General features: G+C 43.2%; 1 protein-coding gene across 13 annotated transcripts in view; it reads left to right on the top strand.

Moving 5' to 3' along the window:
• IDE (insulin degrading enzyme) overlaps positions 1 to 12,012 on the top strand; it is a 121,965-nt gene extending 109,953 nt beyond the window's left edge. For 10 of the 13 annotated variants that reach the window (XM_009458941.5, XM_507922.9, XM_063781989.1 and 7 more), the window contains 5 exons: positions 263 to 535; positions 3,022 to 3,083; positions 7,827 to 7,899; positions 8,615 to 8,682; positions 9,720 to 12,012. In XM_009458941.5, coding sequence (XP_009457216.1) covers positions 263 to 535; positions 3,022 to 3,083; positions 7,827 to 7,899; positions 8,615 to 8,682; positions 9,720 to 9,815 — 572 coding nt within the window. In that variant the 3' untranslated portion in view covers positions 9,816 to 12,012. The remainder of the gene's footprint in view (positions 1 to 262; positions 536 to 3,021; positions 3,084 to 7,826; positions 7,900 to 8,614; positions 8,683 to 9,719) is intronic. The other 3 variants (XM_063781993.1, XM_063781992.1, XM_063781994.1) reach the window with 1 other exon arrangement.
• The last annotated feature ends 13,860 nt before the right edge of the window (positions 12,013 to 25,872 follow it).

Genomic DNA, 25,872 nt, shown 5'->3' with positions numbered 1-25,872 from the left:
GTGATGGGAGTTTGAATAATGAATAGGATTTTTTTCCTAAGAAGAAGAAAAAGTCATCTCCAACTTTGTAATTCTTCAGAGAGCTCTTCTGCTCTGTCCTTAGGAACTGAAACCATCTTAAGTGCTCATATTTCTTTAAGAGGTGAATACTCTAAAACCTTAAACTAGATTTTATTTGCTCAGACAGGTTAGTTTTTGAAGGATTAAAAATGACCCAGGTCTCAAATGCCACGGTCATGACTGGCTGATGTCTGTGTTTCAGGCTATATCGTCTTCAGCGGGCCACGTCGAGCCAATGGCATACAGGGCTTGAGATTCATCATCCAGTCAGAAAAGCCACCTCACTACCTAGAAAGCAGAGTGGAAGCTTTCTTAATTACCATGGAAAAGTCCATAGAGGACATGACAGAAGAGGCCTTCCAAAAACACATTCAAGCATTAGCAATTCGTCGACTAGACAAACCAAAGAAGCTATCTGCTGAGTGTGCTAAATACTGGGGAGAAATCATCTCCCAGCAATATAATTTTGACAGAGGTAAGGTAAAATTAGGGCTCCAACATTTATGGCATTCAAGTAACATTTGATTAAGGCCATTCTACAAAATGGTATTCATTTTGTAGGTGATATTCCGTTACCTATTTGGGGAGTTGGGGTGGGGGGATGGCTGGCACTTCCAAAGAACTGTTACTTAATTTAACCCCAGTTTTCTGTTAGAAACCTTATCTCTTTTTTTTTTTCCTCCAAACCTAGACCTGGATCTACCCATATCTCACAATAAAGTATTAATAATTCAATTTCACATTTTTGTTTCATCAGTGTATCCTGAGATTCTGATCACAGATACCTAAGTATCTATTTCCCATAATACTAAAAAAATGAGATAATACCAGATTGAACCCCTTTGAGGCAAATGCTGCCCTTGAGGCACAGGAGTTCAAACATTTGCCTGTAGGGATCTCCAAAGATTTTTCACTCCTTTCAGATTTGGGAGAGCTGTGATTCTTGAAGTCTCCTGTCTTGAATCAGCTTCCTTTCACCTTGCTTCTAGAGCATAGATTAACAATGGATTGTGCTAAGCTGTACTAGAAGTCAGGGGATGTGGGTTGTGTTCTTACTCTGACACCAACAAGCTAAAAATCTTGGTCAAGACACCTTTTTTGGACCTCAGTTTCCTTACCCATAATTTTTATTTTTGTTTTGTTCTTTCAGAAAGTATCTCACTCTGTCAGCCAGGCTTGAGTACAGTGTGTCAGCATAGCTCACTGTAGCCTTGAATTCCTAGGCTCAAGCGATTCTCCTGCCTCAGGCTCCCAAAGTGCTGCGATTACAGGCATGAGCCACCACGTCCAGCCTACTTATAATTTATCTAGCAGTTGGATTCACTATTAATGATAATACTATCTCTCATTTATTGAGCATTTGCCGTGTACCTAGCAGTGTTATTGTCATGTATCTTTTTCCTAATTCTCACTGCAGCCCTTATTAAGTAGTTATCATCCCCAATTTCCAGATGAGGAAACTGAGGCTTAGAAAAGTTGAGGTGACTGGCCAAGATCCAAAAGCTCATAACCAGAGAGCCAGGATGTGAATCCAGGCTGGCCTGGCTCCTGAGCCAAGGCTCTTACCCATTGCAGTACATCCACTTACTTTTTTTTTTTTTAAGATGGAGTTTCGCTCTTGTTGCCCAGGCTGGAGTGCAATGGCACGATCTCCGGCTCACCGCAACCTCTGCCTCCCGGGTTCAAGCAATTCTGCCTCAGCCTCCCAAGTAGCTGGGATTACAGGCATGTGCCACCACTTTGTATTTTTAGTAGAGATGGGGTTTCTCCATGTTGGTCAGGGTGGTCTCGAACTCCCAACCTTAGGTGATCCCCCTGCCTCGGCCTCCCAAAATGCTGGGATTACAGGTGTGAGCCATTGCACCTGGCCTTTTTTTTTTTTTTTTTTTGAGACAGTTTTGCTCTGTCGCCCAGGCTGTAGTATAGTGATGTGATCTTGGCTCACTGCAACCTCTGCTTCCCGGGTTCAGGTGATTCTCATGTCTCAGCCTCTCCCGAGTAGCTAGGTCTACAGGCACACTCCACTATGCCTGGCTAATTTTTATATTTTTAGTAGAGATGGGGTTTCACCATGTTGGCCAGGCTGGTCTCAAACTTCTGGCCTCGAGTGATCCACCTACCTTGGCCTCCCAAAGTGCTGGGATTACAGGCATGAGCCACTGTGCCCAGCCAGCATCCACTTACTTTTATTTGAAATCAAAGCAAATGGTCACATAAAAATGTGGATGCTTGGCTAGGCACAGTGGCTCACGCCTGTAATCCCAACATTTTGGGAGTGCGAGGCGGGCGGATCACGAGTTAGGAGATCAAGACCATTCTGGCTAACACGGTGAAACCCCGTATCTACTAAGAATATAAAAAAGAAAAAAAAAATTAGCTGGGCATGGTGGCGGGCGCCTGTAGTCCCAGCTACTTGGGAGACTGAGGCAGGAGAATGGCATGAACCCGGGAGGCAGAGCTTACAGTGAGCTGAGATCGCACCACTGCACAACAGCCTGGGTGAGAGAGCAAGACTCCATCTCAAAAAAAAAAAAAAAAAAAAATGTGAATACTTGGCCAGACGCGATGGCTCACGCCTATAATCCCGGCACTTTGGGAGGCTGAGGTGGACACATCACTTGAGGTCAGGAGTTCAAGACCAGCCTAGCCAACATGGCGAAACCCCATCTCTGCTGAAAATATAAAAATTACCCAGACGTGTTGGCTTGTGCCTGTAATCCCAACTACTCAGGAGGCTTAAGGCAGGTGAATCACTTGAACCCAGGAGGCAGAGGTTGCAGTGAGCCGAGATCGAGCCACTGCACTCCAGCGTGGGTGACAGAGTGAAACTCTGTCTCAAAAAAAAAAATATATGGATACTTAAGAGTCTTGGAGTGAAGTATATTGTCATTTAGTGTACTTACTGTTCTGGGCTGCTTCATATGAAAATGTTAGTAAAATATTGTTTGATTACTTTTTCAGATAACACTGAGGTTGCATATTTAAAGACACTTACCAAGGAAGATATCATCAAATTCTACAAGGTAAGTCAAATTCATATATTTAGATTTTGACTGATATGAAAGTATTATAGGGCTGGGTATGGTGGCCTACACCTGTAATCCCAGCACTTTGGGAGGCCAAGGCGGAAGGATCACTTGAGGTCAGGAGTTAAAGACCAGCCTGGCCAACATGGTGAAACCCCATTTATACTAAAAATACAAAAATTAGCTGGGCGTAGTGGCATACGCCTGTAATCCCAGCTACTCAGGAGGCTGAAGCATGAGAATCGCTTGAACCTGGGAGGCAGAGGTTGCAGTGAGTGGAGATCATGCCACTGCACTCCAGTCTGGGTGACAGAGCGAAACTGTGCCTCAAAAAAACCAAAACACCTATTGTATGTGCTATATTGTGTGTTGCTGCTTTGAAGCCATTCAGGCTGGATTTATGAAGGTGTTTTTGTGGATTTGAGTTTTTTGACACAAACGCTTAATGACTTTTAGAATAAAGACAGTTTTTATTGAACCAAGTACTGTTTTCCTCTCCCTTTAAACCAAGTTTGCTGAACCTGCAGCCTGCGGGCCATGTACAGCCCACATTATGAGATATTTTGCAAATTTTTTTTCTTTTAGCTTATCAGCTATTGTTAGTGTATTTTATGTGTGGCCCATGACAATTCTTCTTCTTCCAGTGTGGCCCAAGGAAGCCAAAACCCATGCTCTAAACCAAGGACTGTGACAGCCCTTCCTGACTTCCAGATCTACCTTTTTAGGCACCCTTTCAGTTTCTTCTCTCTGTTCTCCACCCTACTCTGCAAAGAATATTGCTGAGCTTGTTTGGTGGGAAGGAAGAACAAAGAAAACAAAAGAACTTGAGAATCAGATTATTTTCCAAGCTCTGACAACTATAAATTATCTTCACCCATTTAGGTGCCACTGTGGCTGCTTTTTAAAATAAATGATTACTCACCTTTGAATTGTGGTCAGAGATATTATAAGTTTTACATGCTTGCGCTCACTTAGGAAGTCTATCAAAAAGAAAGGGAGGCACCACCATTAAAGTCTTCCCAGCAAGCTTTAAGAGATTCACACCGGCTGGGCATGGTGGCTCACGCCTGTAATCCCAGCACTTTGGGAGGCCAAGGTGGGTGAATCACGAGGTCAGGAGTTCAAGATCAGCCTGGCCAACATAGTGAAACCCTGTCTCTACTAAAAATAATAATAATAAAAAAATTAGCTGGGCATGGTGGCGGGTGCCTGTAATCCCAGCTACTTGGGAGGCTGAGGCAGAAGAATCACTTGAACCCGGGAGGCGGAGGTTGCAGTGAGCTGAGATCGCACCACTGCACACCAGCCCAGGAGACAGTGCGAGACTCTGTCTCAAAAAAAAAAAAAAAAAAAAAAAAAAAGAGGTTCACACCATCTAAATCTTCCCCTATATAAAAATTCTAAGAAGGATAGCAAAATTTCCATTAAGTAGGTATATTAATGTGTAATAAGTATGCTAAATGCAAAAACTCAAAATTTGTGCTGCAATGGAATTGCACCTAAAGTGTTACATATGTTTTTTGTAATATATTGGGGCCTCTGGTTTGTGTAAAATACTCATATGCCTATTTTTCAAAATAAGGAGCAAAATTATACTCTGTGATTACCATAGTACCTTAGAATTGTCCCTTAATGTTCTAGCCATTTCTGGTTTGTATCTGTCATTATGTTGTTTGGACGGGGACTCAGTCCTGCCCTGTGCCCACATCCTTTTAGAGAGATACTCTACAGTATTTTTTTCTAGGGAGGTACTATAGCTACCAGCATAGGAGTCAGTGCTTACAGTTCTCATTAGAATGACTTTGTGAAGTTAGTGGTACAATGAGGCTTGATCACATTTTCTCCTGTACTAGGGTTTCTAATGTTTATTTAATTCACCACTCCTAGTGCTGAGTGAGAGGGTAAGGAAAAAGTAACAGTCTTTGACCCAAAGGTGCTGATAGTTTCTTTGAGGAAAATGGTGATTTTGTATCACCCATGAGTTGCTTACACCTCTCCCAGCAACTCTTCTGCAAAATTATTAAGGCTGTTTGCAAACAAGTATTAATATAGCTGGTATCACCTTAACAATAAGAAAAGGAGACTATAGTTTCAGAACTGAGCAGCAGAAGCCAGTATTTTGAAAGCACCTTTTTCAGCAATGAGATTTGACCCATTTTGGCTACAAAAATGGATGGCTGGACAAGTGATTTTCTTTACCTCATGGCTTCCTTTGCATTGTATAGAGGAAAAGAAGTGTCTCATCTAAATTACTCTTGTTCTTTTGCAATAATAGCCTGTAGTCCCAGCTGCTGGGGAGGCTGAGACAGGAAGATCGCTAGAGCCCAGGAGTTCAAGACCAACCTTGGAAACATAGCTAGACCCTGTTTCAAAAAAAAGAGAGAGGGGCTGGGCGTGGTGGCTCACACCTGTAATCCCAGCACTTTGGGAGGCCAAGGTGGGCAGATCACGAGGTCAGGAGTTCGAGACCAGCCTGACCAACATGGTGAAACCCCGTCTCTACTAAAAATACAAAAATTAGCCAGGCGTGGTGGTGCATGCCTGTAATCCCAGCTACTTAGGAGGCTGAGGCAGGAGAATCACTTGAACCCAGAAGGTGGAGGTTGCAGTGAGCCAAGATAGCACCACTGCACTCCAGCCTGGGCGACAGAGCGAGACTCCATCTCAAAAAAAAAAAAAAAAACAGAGAGAGTATTTATAACCAGGCCTAAGCTAAGTCTGGAACAGCATTTCCCTAGCTGTGTTCCATGATATGCAAGATATTAATAGGGGTACCTAGGAAAAGGATTTCATGACCATACAAGTTTGGGAAAGACTATTCGCATTCTTAGAGAATCAGAGTGTATTGGTATTTTAGAAATTATAAGAAGTCCCACAGTAAAGACTTTAGCCTGCATTTATTTAATTTTGACTAACATTTTCTAAACTGATTTCACCATGCATCCTCTTTTACACAGAATACCTATAAATATCTCCCAGGACTGTAGTGTTCCTTAGAACATATTAATAGTTTGCAAGAAGGTGCAGTTGTTTGTTTTTAGAAAAATGAGGATTGTCCAGAGTTGGTCAGAAAATCGGGAACAATCTGAAACTGGAGAAGGTGTTCTGCTGTCTGCTGATGTGGGTAGACAAGGGGGTAATGAAGGTTTGGGTGACAAGAGATGGAGAAGAGATCTTTGGAAGCAAACTTTTTACTCCAGTAAGATGAAGTTCTTAGATGAGGTACTACATGTTAATAGAGGCAGACCTGGGCTGAGTTCCTGGAAAGAGGGTGGAGAGGTCAGAGCAGGCCTGTGAGAATCTGGGCTGTTTTGCCTGCTGGCGGGGAGTAGAGTGGGGAGCCATGGGCAGGATTGCTGTGCAACATCAACAGGGCTTCCTTGCAGTCACATAGGACCAGGCTTATTAGTAACTGCCCAGTTACTAGTAACTAGTAACAGTTATTAGTAAATAACTGTTGAGTGGATTTGGTTTGGCTGATGATTTCTTTCCTCTAAGGATATGAAACGTTGCTTGTGGCTAGGGAATAAGAGGAACTTTGTCACAATTTTGTACCCCTTTAGAAAAGACAGTAGAAGTCTGCTGTTAAGGGAAAGGTTGGGACATACTTCCCCACAGGATCCACCTGCCAGCCTAGCACTGCTGGCATTCATGGTAGTAACTAAGGGGAATCCCTCCAAGCAGCATGGTGGAATGGAGAGAGCAAGCAGACTCTAGCTTCTGACACCATCACCTATGAACTGTGTGACCCATGTAATTCATGTAAGCTGCTGTGTCTTAGAGTCCATGCCTCTAAAGTAAGAATCATCATGATGCTTAGTTCACAGAGAATTAAGTGAGCTGACGTAGGAGAGTGCCTGATATAACGCAGGACTCAGTAATTGTTAGTTTCCTTTCTCTTTTGGTAGATGAACCACAGTTTACAAGCAGAATCTGAGAAGGTTCTTAGAGGAGCAGGCATTGTGCTTGTCCCTGACTAAGCTCAGACCATTGTCTCTGTAGACACTAAAGATCACCAAGTGCAGCCTTGCACAGTCCATCCCAGTGAGTACTAGGCTAGGTTTTTAATCCTAGCTCAGGCACTTATTAGCTGTAGGAGTTTGAGCAGTTTTTTAATCTCCTTGGATTCAGTTTTCTCATCTATAAAATTGGGTTAAGAATAATTCTTTCCTTAGAGTAAGAAAAGGAAAGGAAAAAAAAAGAATAATTCTTGCGTGCCTTGCTAAATCTTTCTAGAGCTTAAATAAAATAGTGTAAGTGAGGGGAAAGAAAGGGAAGTATCTTTTCTTTTTTTCTTTTTCTTTTCTTTTCTTTTTTTTTTTTTTTTGAGACAGAGTCTTGCTCTGTCACCCAGGCTGGAGTGCAGTGGCGTGATCTCGGCTCACGGCACATGGCAAGCTTGCTTCCTTGTGTCAGGCAATCCTCCCACCTCAGCCTCCCAAGTGTCTGGGATTACAAGCATGTGCCACCACATTTGGCTAATTGTTGTATTTTTGGTAAAGACAGGGTTTCACTATGTTGGCCAGGCTGGTCTCGAACTCCTGACCTCAAGTGATCCACCTGCCTCGGCCTCCCAAAGTGCTGGGATTACAGGCATGAGCCACTGCACCCGGCCAGAAAGGGAAGCACCTTTTCTATATCTGACTGTGTGACAGCTGATTCTTCATAGTCATCAGAGAACACCTCATTGTAAGTTCTTTAGTGGAGCAAAAGGGTGACCCTGCTCTTCTTTGTGCCTAGGAAATGTTGGCAGTAGATGCTCCAAGGAGACATAAGGTATCCGTCCATGTTCTTGCCAGGGAAATGGATTCTTGTAAGTATCAAATGTTGCCTTTTTAGGCTCATGTTGAGCCATCTGATGGTTGGCCTTTGTCATAGCTACATGCCTTATAGAACACCAGAAAGTAAAAGAGGTAGAGAACGGAAACTGGAGATAAGGTCTGCAGATATAAGGGGAGAAGAGAAATGAGGTAGTGAAGGAGAGAGGCAATACCAGGTGATAGAATGCCGAGCTAGCCACAGCATCACAGGAAAACACAGCTGCTTGCTGTTGGGGCGTCTTCAAACAGGCTGCATGAACCACTGCATGTGGGGAGTATGGGTAAGCAAGTTAACTTCCCAGTCCTTTCGTTTCCTGGCTTTTACTGGCCAAAGTTTGTCCTGTGGCCATTAACTCCCTTGCTTTCTGGGCAGTTTAGTAAAACTAGTAAGTTTACTAACAGTTTAGAAACCTAGCAAGGTCCTTCTGGGTGGACAGAAAGTCACATTAGACCTGGGCCCTAAAACTGCTGTGGCCAAAGTTTTATGACCTCAGGAATATCATGAGCCATCACTGGGTGGCTCTGGATAGAAGGCAGGACAAGTACTTAAGGCGTTGGGTAGCAGGCAACCTTTAGAGGATCTGAGAAGTACATGAACGGGGCTGGTGCGGTGTTTTTAATTAACTGAGTCTGGTTTAGTTTTTTTTAGTTGTTCTTTTGTGATAGTATCAATAAGTACAAAGTACTAAACCTTTTATTTTCTTATAGGTCCTGTTGTTGGAGAGTTCCCATGTCAAAATGACATAAATTTGTCACAAGCACCAGCCTTGCCACAAGTAAGAAATATAACGTTATGTTAGATTGTACTGACAGAGGACTTTCTATTTAGAAGAAGCAGCTTGGTTTTTTTTGGTTTTTGTTTTTTGTTTTTGAAATGGAGTCTCACTCAGTCACCCAGGCCTGGAGTGCAGTGGTGCGATCTCAGCTCAGCTCACTGCAACCTCCACTTCTTGGGTTCAAGCAATTATCCTGCCTCAGCCTCTTGAGTAGCTGGGATTACAGGCACACGCCACCATGCCCAGCTAGTTTTTGTATTTTTAGTGGAGATGGGGTTTCACCATGTTGGCCAGGCTGGTCTCAAACTACTGACCTCAAGTGATCCACCTGCGTCGGCCTCCCAGAGTGCTGGGATTACAGGCACGAGACACTGTGCCCGGCCAGAAGAAGCTTGTTCATTGGGAACTAAAAGTGATGAACTAAAAGTTTCAGGTCACCAGGTGTTGGAGCTTCTACTTTAGTTCTACCCTGAACATCTAGTCACTCAGCCTCTACCCTTGTCTGCCTTTGCCTCCTGTTTGAACAGTTGTGTTATTTTGCAATGGATCATTTCTGGCCACATCTGTTCCCAGCACTGAATACTGGAGAGAGACTTCTTAGTCTCTCCCATGTTACCTGCGTATTTTAATCATCTAGAAGGATTGACATTAGCTTGCAAGAGGAGGAAACTGGCAGTGTAACTAGGCTTTTTGTGGGTGGGCACACAAGCCTCTGCTACTCTGCTGAAGCCTTGATGCGAAGCCTCTAAGTCATTGGTGAGCCAGCCCTTGTTTGCCCAGAGGAAAACCAAAAGGACTAAGGACACTTACCATAGGTTTGTACAGACCAATTCATGACCCTCCAGACATACTGATCCAGAAGAAAGGTCAGCAGATCAAGATACATGGGTTATTAGGTAGAGCGGCCTCAGGCCAAAACAAAAAAACAGTATATTAAGTAGAACTGAGGCATGCTCCCAGTGTCCGCCAAAAAAAGTTGATGTCCTTATTCTGATGTTTAGGTTAAATACACTAAAAGGAAACTTTTTTCTTTGCAGCCTGAAGTGATTCAGAACATGACCGAATTCAAGCGTGGTCTGCCACTGTTTCCCCTTGTGAAACCGCATATTAACTTCATGGCTGCAAAACTCTGAAGATTCCCCATGCATGGGAAAGTGCAAGTGGATGCATTCCTGAGTCTTCCAGAGCCTAAGAAAATCATCTTGGCCACTTTAATAGTTTCTGATTCACTATTAGAGAAACAAACAAAAAATTGTCAAATGTCATTATGTAGAAATATTATAAATCCAAAGTAAATTACAAAATCTTATAGATGTAGAATATTTTTTAACTACATGCCTCTTAAATATTTTTAAATTTTTCTTTTGATTACTGAGAGAAATTTCCCCAATATAACAATGCTTAAAATGAATGATATTCCTATAGAATCTTCCTTCCCTATTCTGTAAAATAGTCACTTGTCCGAAGAAAGTTAAAAGTTAGCTCTTTTCTAAAAGCCTCCTAGGTTGACATAGAAGGCTTCACAACATTTAGAAAGGTAATAACTTTTTAAAAATTGATCCTCGAATTTGCTTTCTACTTGATGGTTTCATGTAAATCAGTGGAAAACATTACATTTGGCAGATGATAAAGCAATGTCATCTTTTATTAGTGAAATGCTGGTTATATAAGGCATGGTTTTAATCTTTTTATAAAATTTGAACATGTTTTTTATGCCAACTCGTAAAATGCTAGAAAACCCTACTTATTTACAATGCTAGAAATACAGACTTACCTTACATCAATTTTGTCCTAAACTGAATTTCTCAGGATTACTGTGGTTTCTTTCATTCTGATTGAATTATATTGACCTACTTCTTCATAGTTGGTTTGCAGTGTTCCATGAGTTTTACTTTTCCTCATCAACATATTGCTTTAACACAACATATTTATTTAACACGTACAAATAGGGTCAACTTCAGATCCTACTGAGTGTGTGACATGCTTTTCCAACATCAGCTTTTTGTAACCACCTATATAACTTTTTATTACAGTGAAATTGCAGTCAGTATGTGAACCAAAATATCTTGCCCCTTTATGAATTTAAAAGGCAGCCAATACAAAGCCACCTTTTTGGAAATATAAAAAGTAAAGCCTTGCATTCTTATATAGCAGGTCTTCATAAAACTCTAAAATCCCTTGTTGCTACCAGTCTAATCTTGCCTTAAATGTTAAGTTATTTTTTGAATATATAAATATAAACATATAAACACAGATGATGACTGGAGTAGACTTTTAAAAAAATATTTTTTTCATGAGATACTATTTTAGGTGAAATTGTTACTGTAGATTTAACAGCTGTTTTGAAATATTTACTGTTATTAAAACTTGCTTCAAGAGAAATTGTGAATATATTTCCATATACAAGCACTAGTAACAGTAAGTGGCCCTGTCATCCACTAACTCAGGCAAAGTAAAGAATGGCATTTTTGAAGGACATTTTACCTCCCCATATGATTTGATTGGCTAGGACTTTCTTCTGTAAAGTCATACCTTTTCACATCTTAAGTTTTTACATTTGCCATTTTCCAAATCTCAATTTTGGGCAAGAACGATATAGTCACAACTATGGGGCTGCTTTCAAAAGCGGGGCTCCATTTCTACTGTCAGATCAATGTGGTGCTGTAACCATCTTTTTATCCCTACCTTCAAGAACCTCCTTATATGAAGCCTGTCTTTATCCATCAGAAGGTGTGTGAAATCATCACTTCCTTCTGGTTTTATGTATTTGTAGACTATGCAGCTTTTCATTAAACTGCAAGTATATACAAGACAGATCTGAAATTAGGCCTGAGTGTTCCGATCCACCACTGTACTAGTAAATAAAAATCCACCTACCTTTTATGTGGAAAATTATGTGCTATTGAGTAACTTTTAGCTCTTTTTTAAAAAATGGGTGAAATTTAAGTGTCTTTTTTATGAGAATGACACATGAAGAAATCTGAGAGCAATCTCATGTAGTCTTCCATGAACCTGCAATTGTTTGGTATGCGTCAGCATTTTCCAATTTCCAGGTTGGATCTAGAGCTGCTGTTGATCACTCAGGCATACTAATGGATTCATTTAGGTGGGTCCAAGCTGCAGTCCATGAGCAATAACAGACTACCCCAGATACTGCAGTTTACGCAGTGCTTAGTAAATGAGATTTGTGGAACTAAGTTATTAGTTACCTGAGGCTTCTTAAGAAAGTCTTCTTTTTTGACCAGTTGATGTGAAAGAGGGAGCATGTGACACAGCCAGTATGGTGGAGTGCTAGGGTTATCCTGTTTACAATAAATCACCTGAATTTCACCTCTGGAGTCTACATTTGTATTATTTTTCCAGTTTTAGTGAAATAGTACAGTGGCCAGTCCTCAGCCTACCTCTCAACATCCCAGTTTGACCAGATTTCTTGCTTTCATTGTTCATAATGCAGAAAGCAGTGAATTATATTAACATTTTAAAAGTGTTTCTGGGTAACAATGATTTTTGTCAAATAGAAGACTCAATTTCACAACCTTAAGAATAGATCACTTTTGTAAAACAAGAATCTCAGTATTTGATGTTGGACTCCTTGCTGTGAGTATTGTCACTGACTCCAAACCCAGAAAGATTTGTTCCTGCCCTTACAGGGATGAAAATAAAAAGGACAGAAAAAATATTTCTCTCCTCTACAATGAGTCCTTATATCTTCTTGCCACATCTCCAGCTGCAGTTTAGGCAGATAATATCTTGTTCAATCTCTGTCTTCTTGATCCCTGTCAAAATAATTTTTCTACTCATGTAGTGGCCAGTTGGCTCAGGCAGGCATTTCAAGAGGAATCTGCTTGTTCCTCACTTTTCCAGCATAGGACAGTGGTCCAGCCCGCACAGTCAGCATTGTTCTCAGGGACGATGTGGCAGCCCCACACAGAGGCCAAGAGCAACAGAACAACTCCAGGATTTATGAGTTGGGACAGTCGTCCTCTCATTCATGATACATGGAGGGACTCAGGGGACTCAGCAGGTCCCCCTATTGTTTTTTAGGGTTTTTGTTTTTGTTTTTGTTTTTTTTTGAGACAGAGTCTCGCTCTGTCAGCCAGGCTACAGTGCAGTCGTGCGATCTCGGCTCACTGCAACCCCCGCCTCCTGGGTTCCAGCAATTCTCCTGCCTCAGCCTCTGGAGTCACTGGGATTACCTGTGCGCGCCACTGCGCTCTACTAATTTTTTGTATTTTTAGTACAGATGGAGTTTTGCCATGTTGGCCAGGCTGGTCTCAAACTCCTGACCTCAGGTGATCCACCCGCCTTGGCCTCCTAAAGTGCTGGGATTACAGGCATGAGCCACTGCACCCAGCCCACAGTCTTTCAACAGGGAGGATAGTGATAAAAAATTTCATCATCCCAGATTTTCAGAGGTGGAAATAGGCTCAGAAAGGCTGAATAGTTTGCCCAGGATCATCCAGGAAGCAGATTCAAACCTCCACTCAGCTCTTTAGACTTTAGATCTCATTGTACCATGTGGATTTCCTGTAGTAATAGCTTCCAAGCCGATGAACATCCTTGTAAAACAAATAGACAGTTGCTTTTACATGTGTATATAACTTTACCTTTTTCCCATTTACTGTCTTACATGATCTCTTAACCTTGCCTATTTTGGGGGGCATGAGACCAGATCTCACAGTCTTACACAGCCCACTTCGCCAGGCTACTTTGAGACCAGTTGTCACTACTGCCTGCAGAATCTCCTTCCCTTCCTTTTGGGGGTAATCCAGGTCTTAAACCAGTGTAAGCTCTTTTTCCTATTGCTCTGGAGTGATAGTTTCTGGGATCTTTCAAGAAGTTTGGAAGAGGCCAGGCATGGTGGCTCATGCTTGTAATCCCAGCACTTTGGGAGGCTGAGGTGGGTGGATCACTCACCCACCTGGTCAGGAGTTCAAGACCAGCCTGGCCAACATGGTGAAACCCCATCTCTACTAAAAATACAAAGTTAGCCGGGTGTGGTGGCAGGCTACTCGGGAGGCTGAGGCAAGAGAATGGCTTGAACCTGGGAGGCGGAGGTTGCAGAGAGCGGAGGTTGCAGTGAGCTGAGATCGTGGCACTGCACTCCAGCCTGGGCGACAGAGTGAGACTCTGTCTAAAAAAAAAAAAAAAAAAAAGTTTGGAAGAGGAGTGTGAGGAAGAGTCATTTTCACCTGTGACACCACCACAGAGACAGCCACTGCTTGCATGGTGTTTCTCTGCAGTCTTCTTCCTGTGCATATAGGAAGGGGTCACGTACTCAGTGTGGGAAGTCTTCCCCTCAGTAGCCTATTTATACTGAGCATTTTCCACATGGATACCCTTGAAAAAAGTATGTCTTTTGTTGTTGTTGTTGTTGTTGTTGTTGTTGTTGTTGTTGTCGTTGTCGTCGGCGGCTCTTTGGTATCGTATTGTTTGTTTATTGAATCCTCTGTGGGGGTTTTACGGTGTTTTCAAGTTCTGATCTGTGATAAACTTTCTTGTGCAGAGTATGTGTGTGATTTTCTGATTATTCCCTTAAATTGCCAGGTTATGGAATATGAATATATTATTTAACTTTATATATTGAAAAGTGTTTAATCTACAGAAAAGTTGTTGAAATAGTCCAGTGAATTCCCATATACCCTTCACCCTGTATTGACCAATGTTGTTTGTTTCATATCCTGTCCGTTCTCTCTCTTATGTGTGTATGTGTGTGTGCGCACGTGTGTGTTTTGCCAAATCATTTGAGAGTAAGTTGCAGATGTTATGACTCCTTACCCCTAAATACTGCATCAAGTGTCTTCTAATAACGAGGTCAGTATGTGATAAGGAATTTCCCGTCACTCAGAGGGAAGTCTGGCCTTTGTCTTCTTTCTCTTTGCTATAGACAACTATATACCAGTCAATCTGACAACTTAGATGAGATGGACACGTTCCTTGAAAGACACAAATTGCCAAAAGAGACATGAAAAGAAATAGAAGATTTGAATATTTCCTTACCTGTTAAAGAAAGTGAGTCATAATTGAAACCCTTCCCATAAAGAAACTTCCAGGCCCACATGACTTCACTAATGAATTCTATTCAACATTTAAGGAAGGAATTATACCAATCTTACATAACACTTTAGAAAACAGGGAAGCCCTTCCCAACTCACTTCACGAGGCTACTATTACCCGTATACCAAATCAAAGATATTTCAAGAAAAGAAAGCTCCAAGCCCTTAAAAACAATTCCAAAAGTCCTTAACAAAATATTAGCAATTTGAATCCAGCAATATATAAAAATGAATTTTTTATATAATTGATTTTCAAATATTATACCAACCTTACATGATGACCAAGTGGAATTTTCCCAGGAATTCAAGATTGCTATATTATTTGAAAATCAGGGCTGGGTGCGGTGGCTCACGCCTGTAGTCTCAGCACTTTGGGAGGCTGAGGTGGGCGGATCACAAGGTCAGGAGTTCAAGACCAACCTGGCCAACATGGTGAAACCCTGTCTCTACTAAAAAAATAACAAAAATTAGCCGGGCATGGTGGTGTGTGCCTGTAATCCCAGCTACTTGGGAGGCTGAGGTGAGAGAATTGCTTGAACCTGGGAGGCGGAGGTTGCAGTGAGCCAAGATGGTGCCACTGCACTCCAGCCTGGATGACAGAGCAAGACTCCATCTCAAAAAAAAAAAAAAATCAGGCAGGGTCTGGTGGCTCACACCTGTCCAGCACTTTGGGAAGTCAAGGCCAGCGGATCACCTGAGGTCAGGAGTTTGAGACCAGCCTGGCCAACATGGTAAAACCCTGTCTCTACTAAAAATTCAAAAACTAGCTGGACATGATGGCACACACCAGAAATCCCAGGTACTCAGGAGGCTGAGGCAGGAGAATCGCTTGAACCCGGGAGGTGGAGGTTGCAGTGAGCTGAGATCACGCCACTGTACTCCAGCCTAGGCGACAGAGCAAGACTTAGTCTCAGAAAAAAAAAAAAAAAAGAAAAGAAAAAATCAATTATTGTTATTATGGTAACAAATAAAACACATTATGGATTATTTCAATAGATACAGTAAGTATTTTACAAAGTTCATTATAAAAGCTTAAAGAGTAGAAGGTAACTTTCTCAACGTAATAAAGGGAATTTACAAAACATCTACAGGTAACTTTTTTTCTTTCCTTTTTTTGGGATGGAGTCTCATTTTATCGCCCAGGCTGGAGTGCAGTGGCATAATCTTGGCTCACTGCAACCTCCACCTCCCAGGTTCAAGCGATTCTCCTGCCTCAGCCTCCCGAGTCGCTGGGATTATAAGCATCTGCCACCACGCCCGGCTAATTTTTGTATTTTTAGTGGAGATGGGGTTTCACCATGTTGGCCTGGCTGGGCTCGAACTCCTGACCTCAGGTGATCCACCCCACCTCAGCCTCCCAAAGTGCCAGGATAACAGGCGTCAGCCACCACGCCCGGCCTACAGGTAACATTTAATGATAAAATATTGAGCACTTTCCCCCTTAGATCTGCACCAAGACACCACTTCTCTTCAAGTAGTAAGGCATAAACATTGGAAAGGATGAAGTAAAGCTGTTGACGGACTACATGATCACATACGTAGAGAATACTAAAAATCCTACCACTAATAACAATGAACAAGGTGCAGCATATAACTCAACATTGACAATTCAATTGTCTATATACTAGCAACAAAATTAAAATAGAATTTTTGATCACATCAAAATATAAGGAATTTCGGGGTAAATTTCTAAAAATGTGTAAAACCTGTACACTGAAAACTTCAAAGCATTGCTAAGAGAAAAATTTAAAGATCTAAAAGGATGTTTGCTCACATTTATGGATTGGAAGGTGATGGACAGGAGGAAAAATATTTATTTCTCACTTGTCTTGGGATCGTAACTGAGGTCCTGTGATACTGTAATATAATAAGATATGCCAGGCTCAGTGGCTCATGCCTTTAATCCTAGCATTTTGAGAGGCCGAGGTGGGAGGATCACTTGAAGCCAGGAATTTGAGACCAGCCTGGGCAACATAGCGAGACCCCCACTGCCATCACTACAAAAAAATAAAATAAAATTTAGCCAGGCCTGGTGGTGCAAACCTATAGTCCTAGCTAACTGGGAGGCTGAGGCAGGAGGATCCCATGAGCCCAGGAATTCAAGGTTAAAGTGAGCTATGATCACACCACTGCACTCTAGCCTGGACGACAGACCGAGACCCTGTCTCAAAAATAAAATCAACTGGGCACATTGACTCATGCCTGTAATCTCAACACTGGGAGGCTAAGGTGGTTGAATTGCTTGAGCCCAGGAGTTTCAGACCAGCCTGGGCAACATGGTGAAACCGCATCTCTACAAAAAATACAAAAATTAGCCAGGTGTGGTCGTGTGTGCTTGTAGTCCCATCTACTTGGGAGGCTGAGGTGGGAGAATCGCTTGAGCCCAGGAGGTCAAGGCTACAGTGAGCCATGATCGTACCACTGCACTCCAGCCTGGGCGACAGAGCAAGACCCTGTCTCAAAAATAAATAAAATGTACATGGACATGAAAAGAATCCTGAATAGCTAAGTTAATTTTGAAAAAAAAGGACAAAGTTATCCATCCTGATAGCAAAGCTTATAGAAAACTGTAGTAATCAAGACAGTGTGGTATTCCCCTAAGGAAAGGCATGTAGATAAAGGAAATAGAATTGAGAGTCTAGAAATAGATCCACACATTGGTTTCAGTTGTTTTTGACAAAGGTGTCATGGTAATTCAATGAATGAAAAATAGTCTTTCAACAAATCATTCAAGAATAACTGGATGGGCTGGGCGCGGTGGCTCACGCCTGTAATCCCAGCACTTTGGGAGGCCGATGCGGGCAGATCACCTGAAGTCAGGAGTTTGAGACCAGCCTGGCCAACATGGCAAAACCCCATCTCTACTAAAAAATACAAAAATTAGCCAGGTGTGGTGGGGGCACTTGTAATCCCAGCAACTCGGGAGGCTGAGGCAGGAGAATCGCTTGAACCAGGGAGGTGGAGGTTGCAGTGAGCTGAGATTGTGCCACTGCACTCCATCCTGGGCAACAGAGTGAGACTCTGTCACAGTAAATAAATAAATAAATAACTGGATGTCCTTTGGGTAAACAATTTAACCTTAACCCTTACTTCATAGTATATATAAAATTAACACAAAAAGGGCCACGCTTAGTGGCTCACGTCTATAATCCTAGCACTTTGGGAGGCCAAGGTGGGTGAATCACCTGAGGTCAGGAGTTTGAGACCAGCCTGGCCAACATGGTGAAACCCCGTCGCTACTAAAAAGACAAAAAAAATTAGCCAGGTATGGTGATACGCACCTATAGTCCCAGCTACTCAGGAGGCTGAGGCAGGAGAATCACTTGAACCTGGGAGGCAGAGGTTGCAGTGAGCCGAGATCGTGCCACTGACTCCAGCCTGGGCAACAGAGCAAGACTCCGTCTCAAAAAAAAAGTAGCCAGGCGTGGAGGCGCGCACCTGTAATCTCAGCTATGTGGGAAGTCTGAGGCAGGAAAATCGCTTGAACCCAGGAGGCAGAGATTATAGTGAGCCAAGATCACTCCATTGCACTCCAGCCTGGGCAATAGAACGAGACTCCATCTCCAAATAATAAATTATTGGAAAATAAATAATAAAAAAAGTTAACACAAAAAGGACTACAGCCAGGCGCAGTGACTCACACCTATAATCCCAGTACTTTGGGAGGCTAAGGTGGGAGGATTGCTTGAGCCAGCCTAGGCAACATAATGTGACCCCACCTCTATAAAAAATTAGCCAGGTGTGGTGGCGCATGTCTGAGGTCCCAGTTACTGGAGAGGCTGAGGTGGATCTCTTGAGCCTAGGTTGTACTCCAGCCTGGGTGACAGAGCAAGACTGTCTCAAAAAATAAGTAAATAGTACTACAGATTTAAACAAAAACTAAAACTATGAAACTACAAGGAAATGAGAAATCTTTTTGGAAAAGATTGACAAATTGAAGTTTTTTAATTTTAAAAATGTCTTCTCTCTTTTATACGTTTTTTGTTGTTTGTTTGTTTGTTTGTAAATAGAGATGGTCTTGCTCTGTCACCCAGGCTGGAATGCAGTGGTGCAATCATAGCTCACTGCAGCCTCAAACTCCTGGGCTCAAGAGCTAGGCGCAGCTCAGCATTCCTGAGTAGCTGGAACTACAGGTGCACACCGCCACACCTGGCTAATTTTTAAAAATATATATTTTTTAGGCCGGGCATAGTGGCTCACACCTGTAATCCCAGCACTTTGGGAGACCGAGGCGGGTGGATCACCTGAGGTCAGGAGTTCAAGACCACCCTGGCCAACACGGCGATGGAGACCACCCTGGCCAACATGGCAAAACCCCGTCTCTACTAAAAACAACAAAAATTAGCTGGGCGTGGTGGTGGGCGCCTGTAATCCCAGCAACTCAGGAGGCCAAGGCAGGAGAATCACTTGAATCCAGGAGGCGGAAGTTGCAGTGAGACGAGATGGCGCCATTGCACTCCAGCCTAGGCAACAAGAGAGAAACTCCATCTCAAAAAAAAAAATATATATATATATATATACATACATATATTTATATATATTATATATACACACAGGGTCTCACTATGTTGCCCAAGCTGGTCTCAAACTCCTGGCCTCAAGCGATCCTCCCACCCGAGCCTCCAGAGTAACTGGGACAACAGGGGTAAGCCACTGCACCTCGCTAAAAATATCTTCTCTTCAAAAGATACCATTAAGAAAATAAGGCAGGCTGCTAACTGGGAAGATGTTTTTGCAATACATAAAGCAAACAAAGGACTTATATAAGAACATATAAGAAACTCTTAGAATTCTAAGACAATAAAAATCTGGTAAAGAATAGATGCTTCACTAAAGAAGATATAGGCAGCGGTCAATATGCCTATGAAAAAATCCTCAAGGTCACTGACTATCAGGGAAATGCAAAGTAAAGCCACAATGAAAGGCAAAACTATAATGAGAGAAGATCAGTGATTGCCTGGAATCTGGAACCAGGACATAGGATGAAAGGACTTGAGGAAACTTTACAATGGAAATGTTCTTTTTTGTTTGTTTTGTTTTTTGTTTTTTGAGACAGAGTTTCACTCTTGTTGCCGAGGCTGGAGTGCAATGGCGCGATCTCGGCTCACCGCAACCTTAGCCTCCCGGGTTCAAGTGATTCTCCTGCCTCAGCCTCCCGAGTAGCTGGGATTACAGGCATGCACCACCATGCCTGGCTAATTTTGTATTTTTAGTAGAGACGGGGTTTCTCCATGTTGGTCAGGCTGGTCTGGAACTCCTGACTTCAGGTGATCCACCCGCCTTGGCCTCCCAAAGTGCTGGGATTACATGCGTAAGCCACCGCGCCCAGACAGAAATGTTCTGTAGCAACTAAAAAGCTGGGGAAAAGTTGTTTGATATAAATTGATTATTTTACTATTTATTTTCTATTTTTTAAATCTGTTTTTATTGTTTTTAAATGTTTTCTTTTGGTTTGAGTTTTTTTACATGATTTTATTTTGTCTCCTTTGCTGGTGAAAAAAGTATTTTTTAAAAAACAAAATGAGATACCATTCCATGCAGACTGGCATAGCTAAAATTAGATGTACTGATAATGCCAAGTGAAAGCTTCTACCACATATTTAGAAAAACAGTTTTCAAAGTTTCTATTTCTGCTGTAGAGTAGACACACTTGTTCTTTTTCCTTTTTTTGGGGGGGGGGGGGAACGGAGTCTCACTCTGTCGCCCAGGCTGGAGTGCAGTGGCACGATCTCGGCTCACTGCAAGCTCTGCCTCCCGGGTTCACGCCATTCTCCTGCCTCCGCCTCCCGAGTAGCTGAGACTACAGGCGTCCGCCACCACGCACGGCTAATTTTTTTTGTATTTTTAGTAGAGACGGCGTTTCATCCTGTTAGCCAGGATGGTCTCGATCTCCTGACCTCGTGATCCGCCCGTCTCGGCCTCCCAAAGTGCTGGGATTTCAGGCATGAGCCACCGCGCCTGGCCTCTTTCCTTTTCTTTCTTTTTTTTTTGTATTTTTTAGAGCTGGGGTCTCATTCCAGGCTGGAGTGCAGTAGCACCATCGTAGCTCATTGACAGCCTCGGACTCCCAGGCTCAGGCAATCCCCCTGCCTCAGCCTCCGAGTAGCTGGGACTACAGGTGCACGCCACCACACCTGGCTAATTTTTTAATTTTTTGTGGAGACAGGAATATCGCCATTTTGCCCAGGCTGGTCTCAAACTCTCCTGGGCTCAAGCAATCGTCCCTCCCTGGCCTCCCAAAGTGCTGGGATTACATGCATGAGTCACAGTGCCCAGCCACATTTGTTCTTTATTGTAGCAAAAGATATTTTGGGAAGTGTTTCAGAGGAATCTTTCCACAACTATAAGGTAGGGTGAGTTAGAAATATAAAATTAGGCCGGGTGCATTGGCTGCCGCCTGTAATCCTGGCACTTTGGGAGGCCAAGGCAGGCAGATCACCTAAGGTCAGGAGTTCGAGACCAGCCTGGCCAACATGGTGAAACCCCGTCTCTACTAAAAATACAAAAGTTAGCCAGGCATGGTGGTGTGCGCCTGTAGTCCCAACTACTCGGGAGGCTGAGACGGGAGAATTGCTTGAACCTGGGAGGCGGCTGTTGCAGTGAGCCAAGATTGCACCACTGCACTCCAGCCTGGGCGACAGAGTGAGACTCCGTCTCAAGAAAAAAAAATTAAGATGTAATTATGAGAACAGTGCTTCTGTCTCCCAGTCTTTGTGGAAGGATAGAATCCTAACTTCCATAATTGCCGGCTTGGTGTGGCCGGGCATGGTGGCTTACGCCTGTAATCCCAGCACTTTGGGAGGCCAAGGCGGAGGGGATTGCTTGAGCTCAGGAGTTCAAGACCAGCCTGGGCAACGTGGCAAGACCCTGTCTCTACTAAAAATACAAAAAATTAGCCAGACAATCCTCCCACCTCAGCCTCCAGCTACTCAGAAGGCTGAGGTGGGAAGATCACTTGAGCCTAGGGGTACAGTGAGCCAAGATCATGCCACTATACTCCAGCCTGGGTGACAGAGTGACACACTGTCTCAAAACAAACAAAAAACATAATTCCCAGCTTGCAGACACAGTCTATTCACATTTACACCGACCAACCCTTTGTAATGTTTCACTTGCGTTCCCTGTCGCTCCCCCTTCCTACACCCTCATTCTCCCTTTAAAACACCCAGGCATCTTGTGTAAATTAGAATGGAGTTCAGCTGTTTCCACTACTGTCAATAGTTACTGAATAACATCAGTTGTCACCACTTCAATTAAAGTCCAGCTTTGTTTATCTTTGATAGCCTGGGTTAAATTTATAGGAGGCCATTATTTTGGACTGAGCTCCTACACTAAGCCCCAGCAGACCAAACCAAAATGGAATCACTCATGCTAAAGTGCCAGACAATCAAATTGAAACTTTTTTTTTTTTGAGACGGAGTTTTGCTCTTGTTGCCGCAATCTCGGCTCACAGCAACCTCTGCCTCCCGGGTTCAAGCGATTCTCCTGCCTCAGCCTCCCAAGTAGCTGGGATTACAGGCATGAATCACCACACCTGGCTAATTTTATATTTTTAGTAGAGACGGGGTTTCTCCACGTTAGTCAGGCTGGTCTCAAACTCCTGACCTCAGGTGATCCGCTTGCCTCGGCCTCCCAAAGTGTTGGGATTACAGGCGTGAGCCACCACACCCAACCTAAACTTTTTTCTTTTTTTTTTTTTTTGAGACAGAATCTCACTCTGTCACCCAGGCTGGAGTGCAGTGGTGCAATCTCAACTTGCTGCAGCCTCTGTCTCCTGGATTCAAGCAATTCTCCTGCCTCAGCCTCCCAAATAGCTGGGACTACAGGTGTGCACCACCACACCCAGCTAATTTTTTGTATTTTTAGTAGAGATGGGGTTTTGCCTTGTTGCCCAGGCTGGTCTCAAACTCCTGAGCTCAGGCAATCTGCCCACCTCAGCCTCTCAAAAGTGCTAGGATTACAGGGGTAAGCCACCACGCCCAGCCTCCAACTGAAACTTTAAGGAAGCAGGAAAACCCCAAGTAGACCATTTTTCCTAAAAACATGTGATTGCAGCAACCAATCAGAAGGAGCCCAGTCAGGCCGGGCACGGTGGCTAACACCTGTAATCCCAGCCCTTTGGGAGGCCAAGTGAGCGGATCACCTGAGGTCAGGAGTTTGAGACCAGCTTGACCAACATGGTGAAACACTGTCTCTACTAAAAATACAAAAATTAGCCAGGCGTGGTGGCGGGTGCCTGTGATCCCAACTACTCAGGTGGCTGAGGCAGGAGAATCGCTTGAACCCAGGAGGCAGAGGTTGCAGTGAGCTGAGATTGTGCCACTGCACTCCAGCCTGGGAGACAGAGTGAGACTCTGTCTAAAAAAAAAGAAAACAAACTATAGGCCAGGTGCGATGGCTCATGTCTGTAATCCCAGCACTTTGGGAGGCCGAGGTGGGCAGATCACCTGAGGTCAGGAGTTCAAGACCAGCCTGGCCAACATGGTAAAACTCTGTCTCTACTAAAAATACAAAAATCAGCCAGGCATGGTGGTGCATGCCTGTAATCCCAGCTACTCCAGAGGCTGAGAGAGGAGAATCACCTGAACCCAGGGGTAGAGGCTGCAGTGAGCCGAGATCACACCACTGCACTCCAGCCTGGGCAACAAACAGAGCGAGACTCCATCAGAAAAAAGACAAAAAAAGAAAGAAAAGAAAAGAAAGAGAGAGAGAGAGAAAGAGAAAGAGAGAAGGAAGGAAAGAGAGAGAGAGAAAGAACGAAAGAAGAAAGAACGAACGAATGAAAGAAAGAAAGGAAAAGGAAGAAAGAAACCAAACTATAGATTTATAACATTTTCTCAGGTAAAATGTACGCAAGTTTTAAAACAAGACACATATCATTGACTAAAGATTCAGTAGGCCAAAGGTTGGAAACTATGGCCTGCCACGTTTTTTGTCAATGAAGTTTTTTGGACCACAGTTATGCTCATTCTTTTACATATTTATGCTTTCATGCTATAATGGCAGAGCTGAGTAGTTATGATACAGACCCTATGATCTGTGTAGGGGTGAAAAGGGTGTGATACCTTTTCTTCCCATCATAAGGGTCGCAGCAGACACTTCTATAACAAAAGAGATGGTTAACAAGAGAAAAGTGTAACAAGTTTATTTAATCATGGTTTTACATGACATGGGAGCCTTCAAAATGAAGACCCAGAGATATAGGAAAAACTGTCCATTTGTATGCTTCGATGCAATGAAGAGTGGACAGTCATGTACAACTGTGGCAAAGGGTGTGATCTAATGTAGTAGACCGAGAGGAGGAAGCCCAGCAAGACCTGTCTGTTGAGGTTCTTCTTGGTGTCTCTGTTGTAGCATTTCTTCCTCTCAGGTATAGAACAGGATCCTGGAATGGGGGTCTTATGACCTACTGTCAAGCCAGATAGGTCAGGGAATTTCTTTATGACCATCTCTAGACAGAAAGGTGGGGAGAGGTTAGAGTAATGTTTTTAGGCTTTATAACCCACTGTGGAGAAGGATTCTAGTTTCTGTGGCATGCCCTGGGGGAGAAAGCAGGGAAGAGACAGGAGGGCAGGAGGAGGTCAGAGAGAGCTGCTTCTGAGGCTTTCGCTTTGAGGTAGCATTTCCTGAGTCTCAATATCCAGAAAGCCTAAATATTTACCACCTAGTGTTTTACAGAAGTTTTCCAGCCCCATCAATAGACAATCCATCACAGAAATGCCAATTGCTAAGTGCTGCTTTTCCAGCGAAGTGTCAGAGAGCTCATGTTCATCATGGGATGACCTTTCCTGCCACTTCCAGGCATATTCTTCTGGATTAAATTAGGTAGTGTCACAGTACCTGGCACATAGTTGTTTACTGAGCTTTATGTTTATGAGGTTATTATTCTCTGCTATGGCACACTGACTTTTAAAAACAAATTATTACAAAATAAGAGTAACCTGAAAATTATATATATATATATAGAGAGAGAGAGAGAGAGAGTGTGTGTGTGTGTGTGTGTGTGCGCGTTTAAGACAGAGCCGGGCAGTGCAGTGACGCGATCTTGGCCCCCTGCAACCTCTGCCTCCCAGGCTCAAGCCAGCCTCCCACCTCAGTCTCTCCAGTAGTTGGGACTACAGGCATGCACCACCACATCCAGCTAATTTTTGAATTTTTTGTAGAGATGGGGTCTCATTTTGTTGCCCAGGCTAGTCTCAAACTCCTGAGTTCAAGTGATCCTCCTGCCTCGGCCTCCCAAAGTATGGGGATTATAGGCATGAGCCACTGTACCCAGCCAGTATTATGTTTTTAAAGTAAATTTTTATTATATTTTAGTAATTTAATAATGTCAACACTTTGCAAAACGTTACTGTTGGTGGAACATAGTTTGGGAAGCGCCCTAGGTCCTTGCTAGTCAAAGCATGCTCGGTGGACCAGTATGGGCATCAACTGGAGCTTGCCGCAGACTACTGGATAAAATCTACCTTTTAACAAGATCTCCAGGTGAGTCAAACATACAATAAAGTTTGAGGAGCACTTCCAGGTACATCTCAATAATTTTATTTTATTTATTTATTTATTTTTTAGACGGAGTCTCGCTGTGTCACCCAGGCTGGAGTGCAGTGGCGCCATCTTGGCCTGCGCCCAGCCTATTTTTAAACATTTTAAAACATGTCTTTGATGCCAGGCACAGTGGCTCATGCCTGTAATCCCAGCACTTTGGGAGGCCGAGGTGGGCGGATCACCTGAGGTCGGGAGTTTGAAACCAGCCTGACCAACGTGGAGAAATCACATCTCTACTAAAAATGCAAAATTAGCTGGGCATGGTGGTGCATGCCTGTAATCCCAGCTACTCGGGAGGCTGAGGCAGGAGAATCGCTTAAACCTGGGTGGCGGAGGTTGTGGTGAGCCCAGATCCCACCATTGCACTCCAGACTGGGCAACAAAAGCGAAATTCTGTCTCAAAAACAACAACAACAAAAACATGTCTTTGGTATGTATCTGCATCTATTTCTGTAACAGGTGAAATTGCAAGGTCATAGGATACATGTGTGTGAGCAACTTTAGCAGATACAACTAAACAGTTTTCCAAAGTGACTATGCCAATTTACACTCTCACAGCAGGGTATGAGAGTTTCAGCTGTTTACCATC

This window comes from Pan troglodytes, chromosome 8, assembly GCF_028858775.2.
Source record: "Pan troglodytes isolate AG18354 chromosome 8, NHGRI_mPanTro3-v2.0_pri, whole genome shotgun sequence".
NCBI classification, from domain to species: domain Eukaryota; kingdom Metazoa; phylum Chordata; class Mammalia; order Primates; family Hominidae; genus Pan; species Pan troglodytes.
The sequence above is the reverse complement of the archived record's forward strand: the minus strand, read 5'-3'. Positions and strand labels throughout refer to the sequence as shown.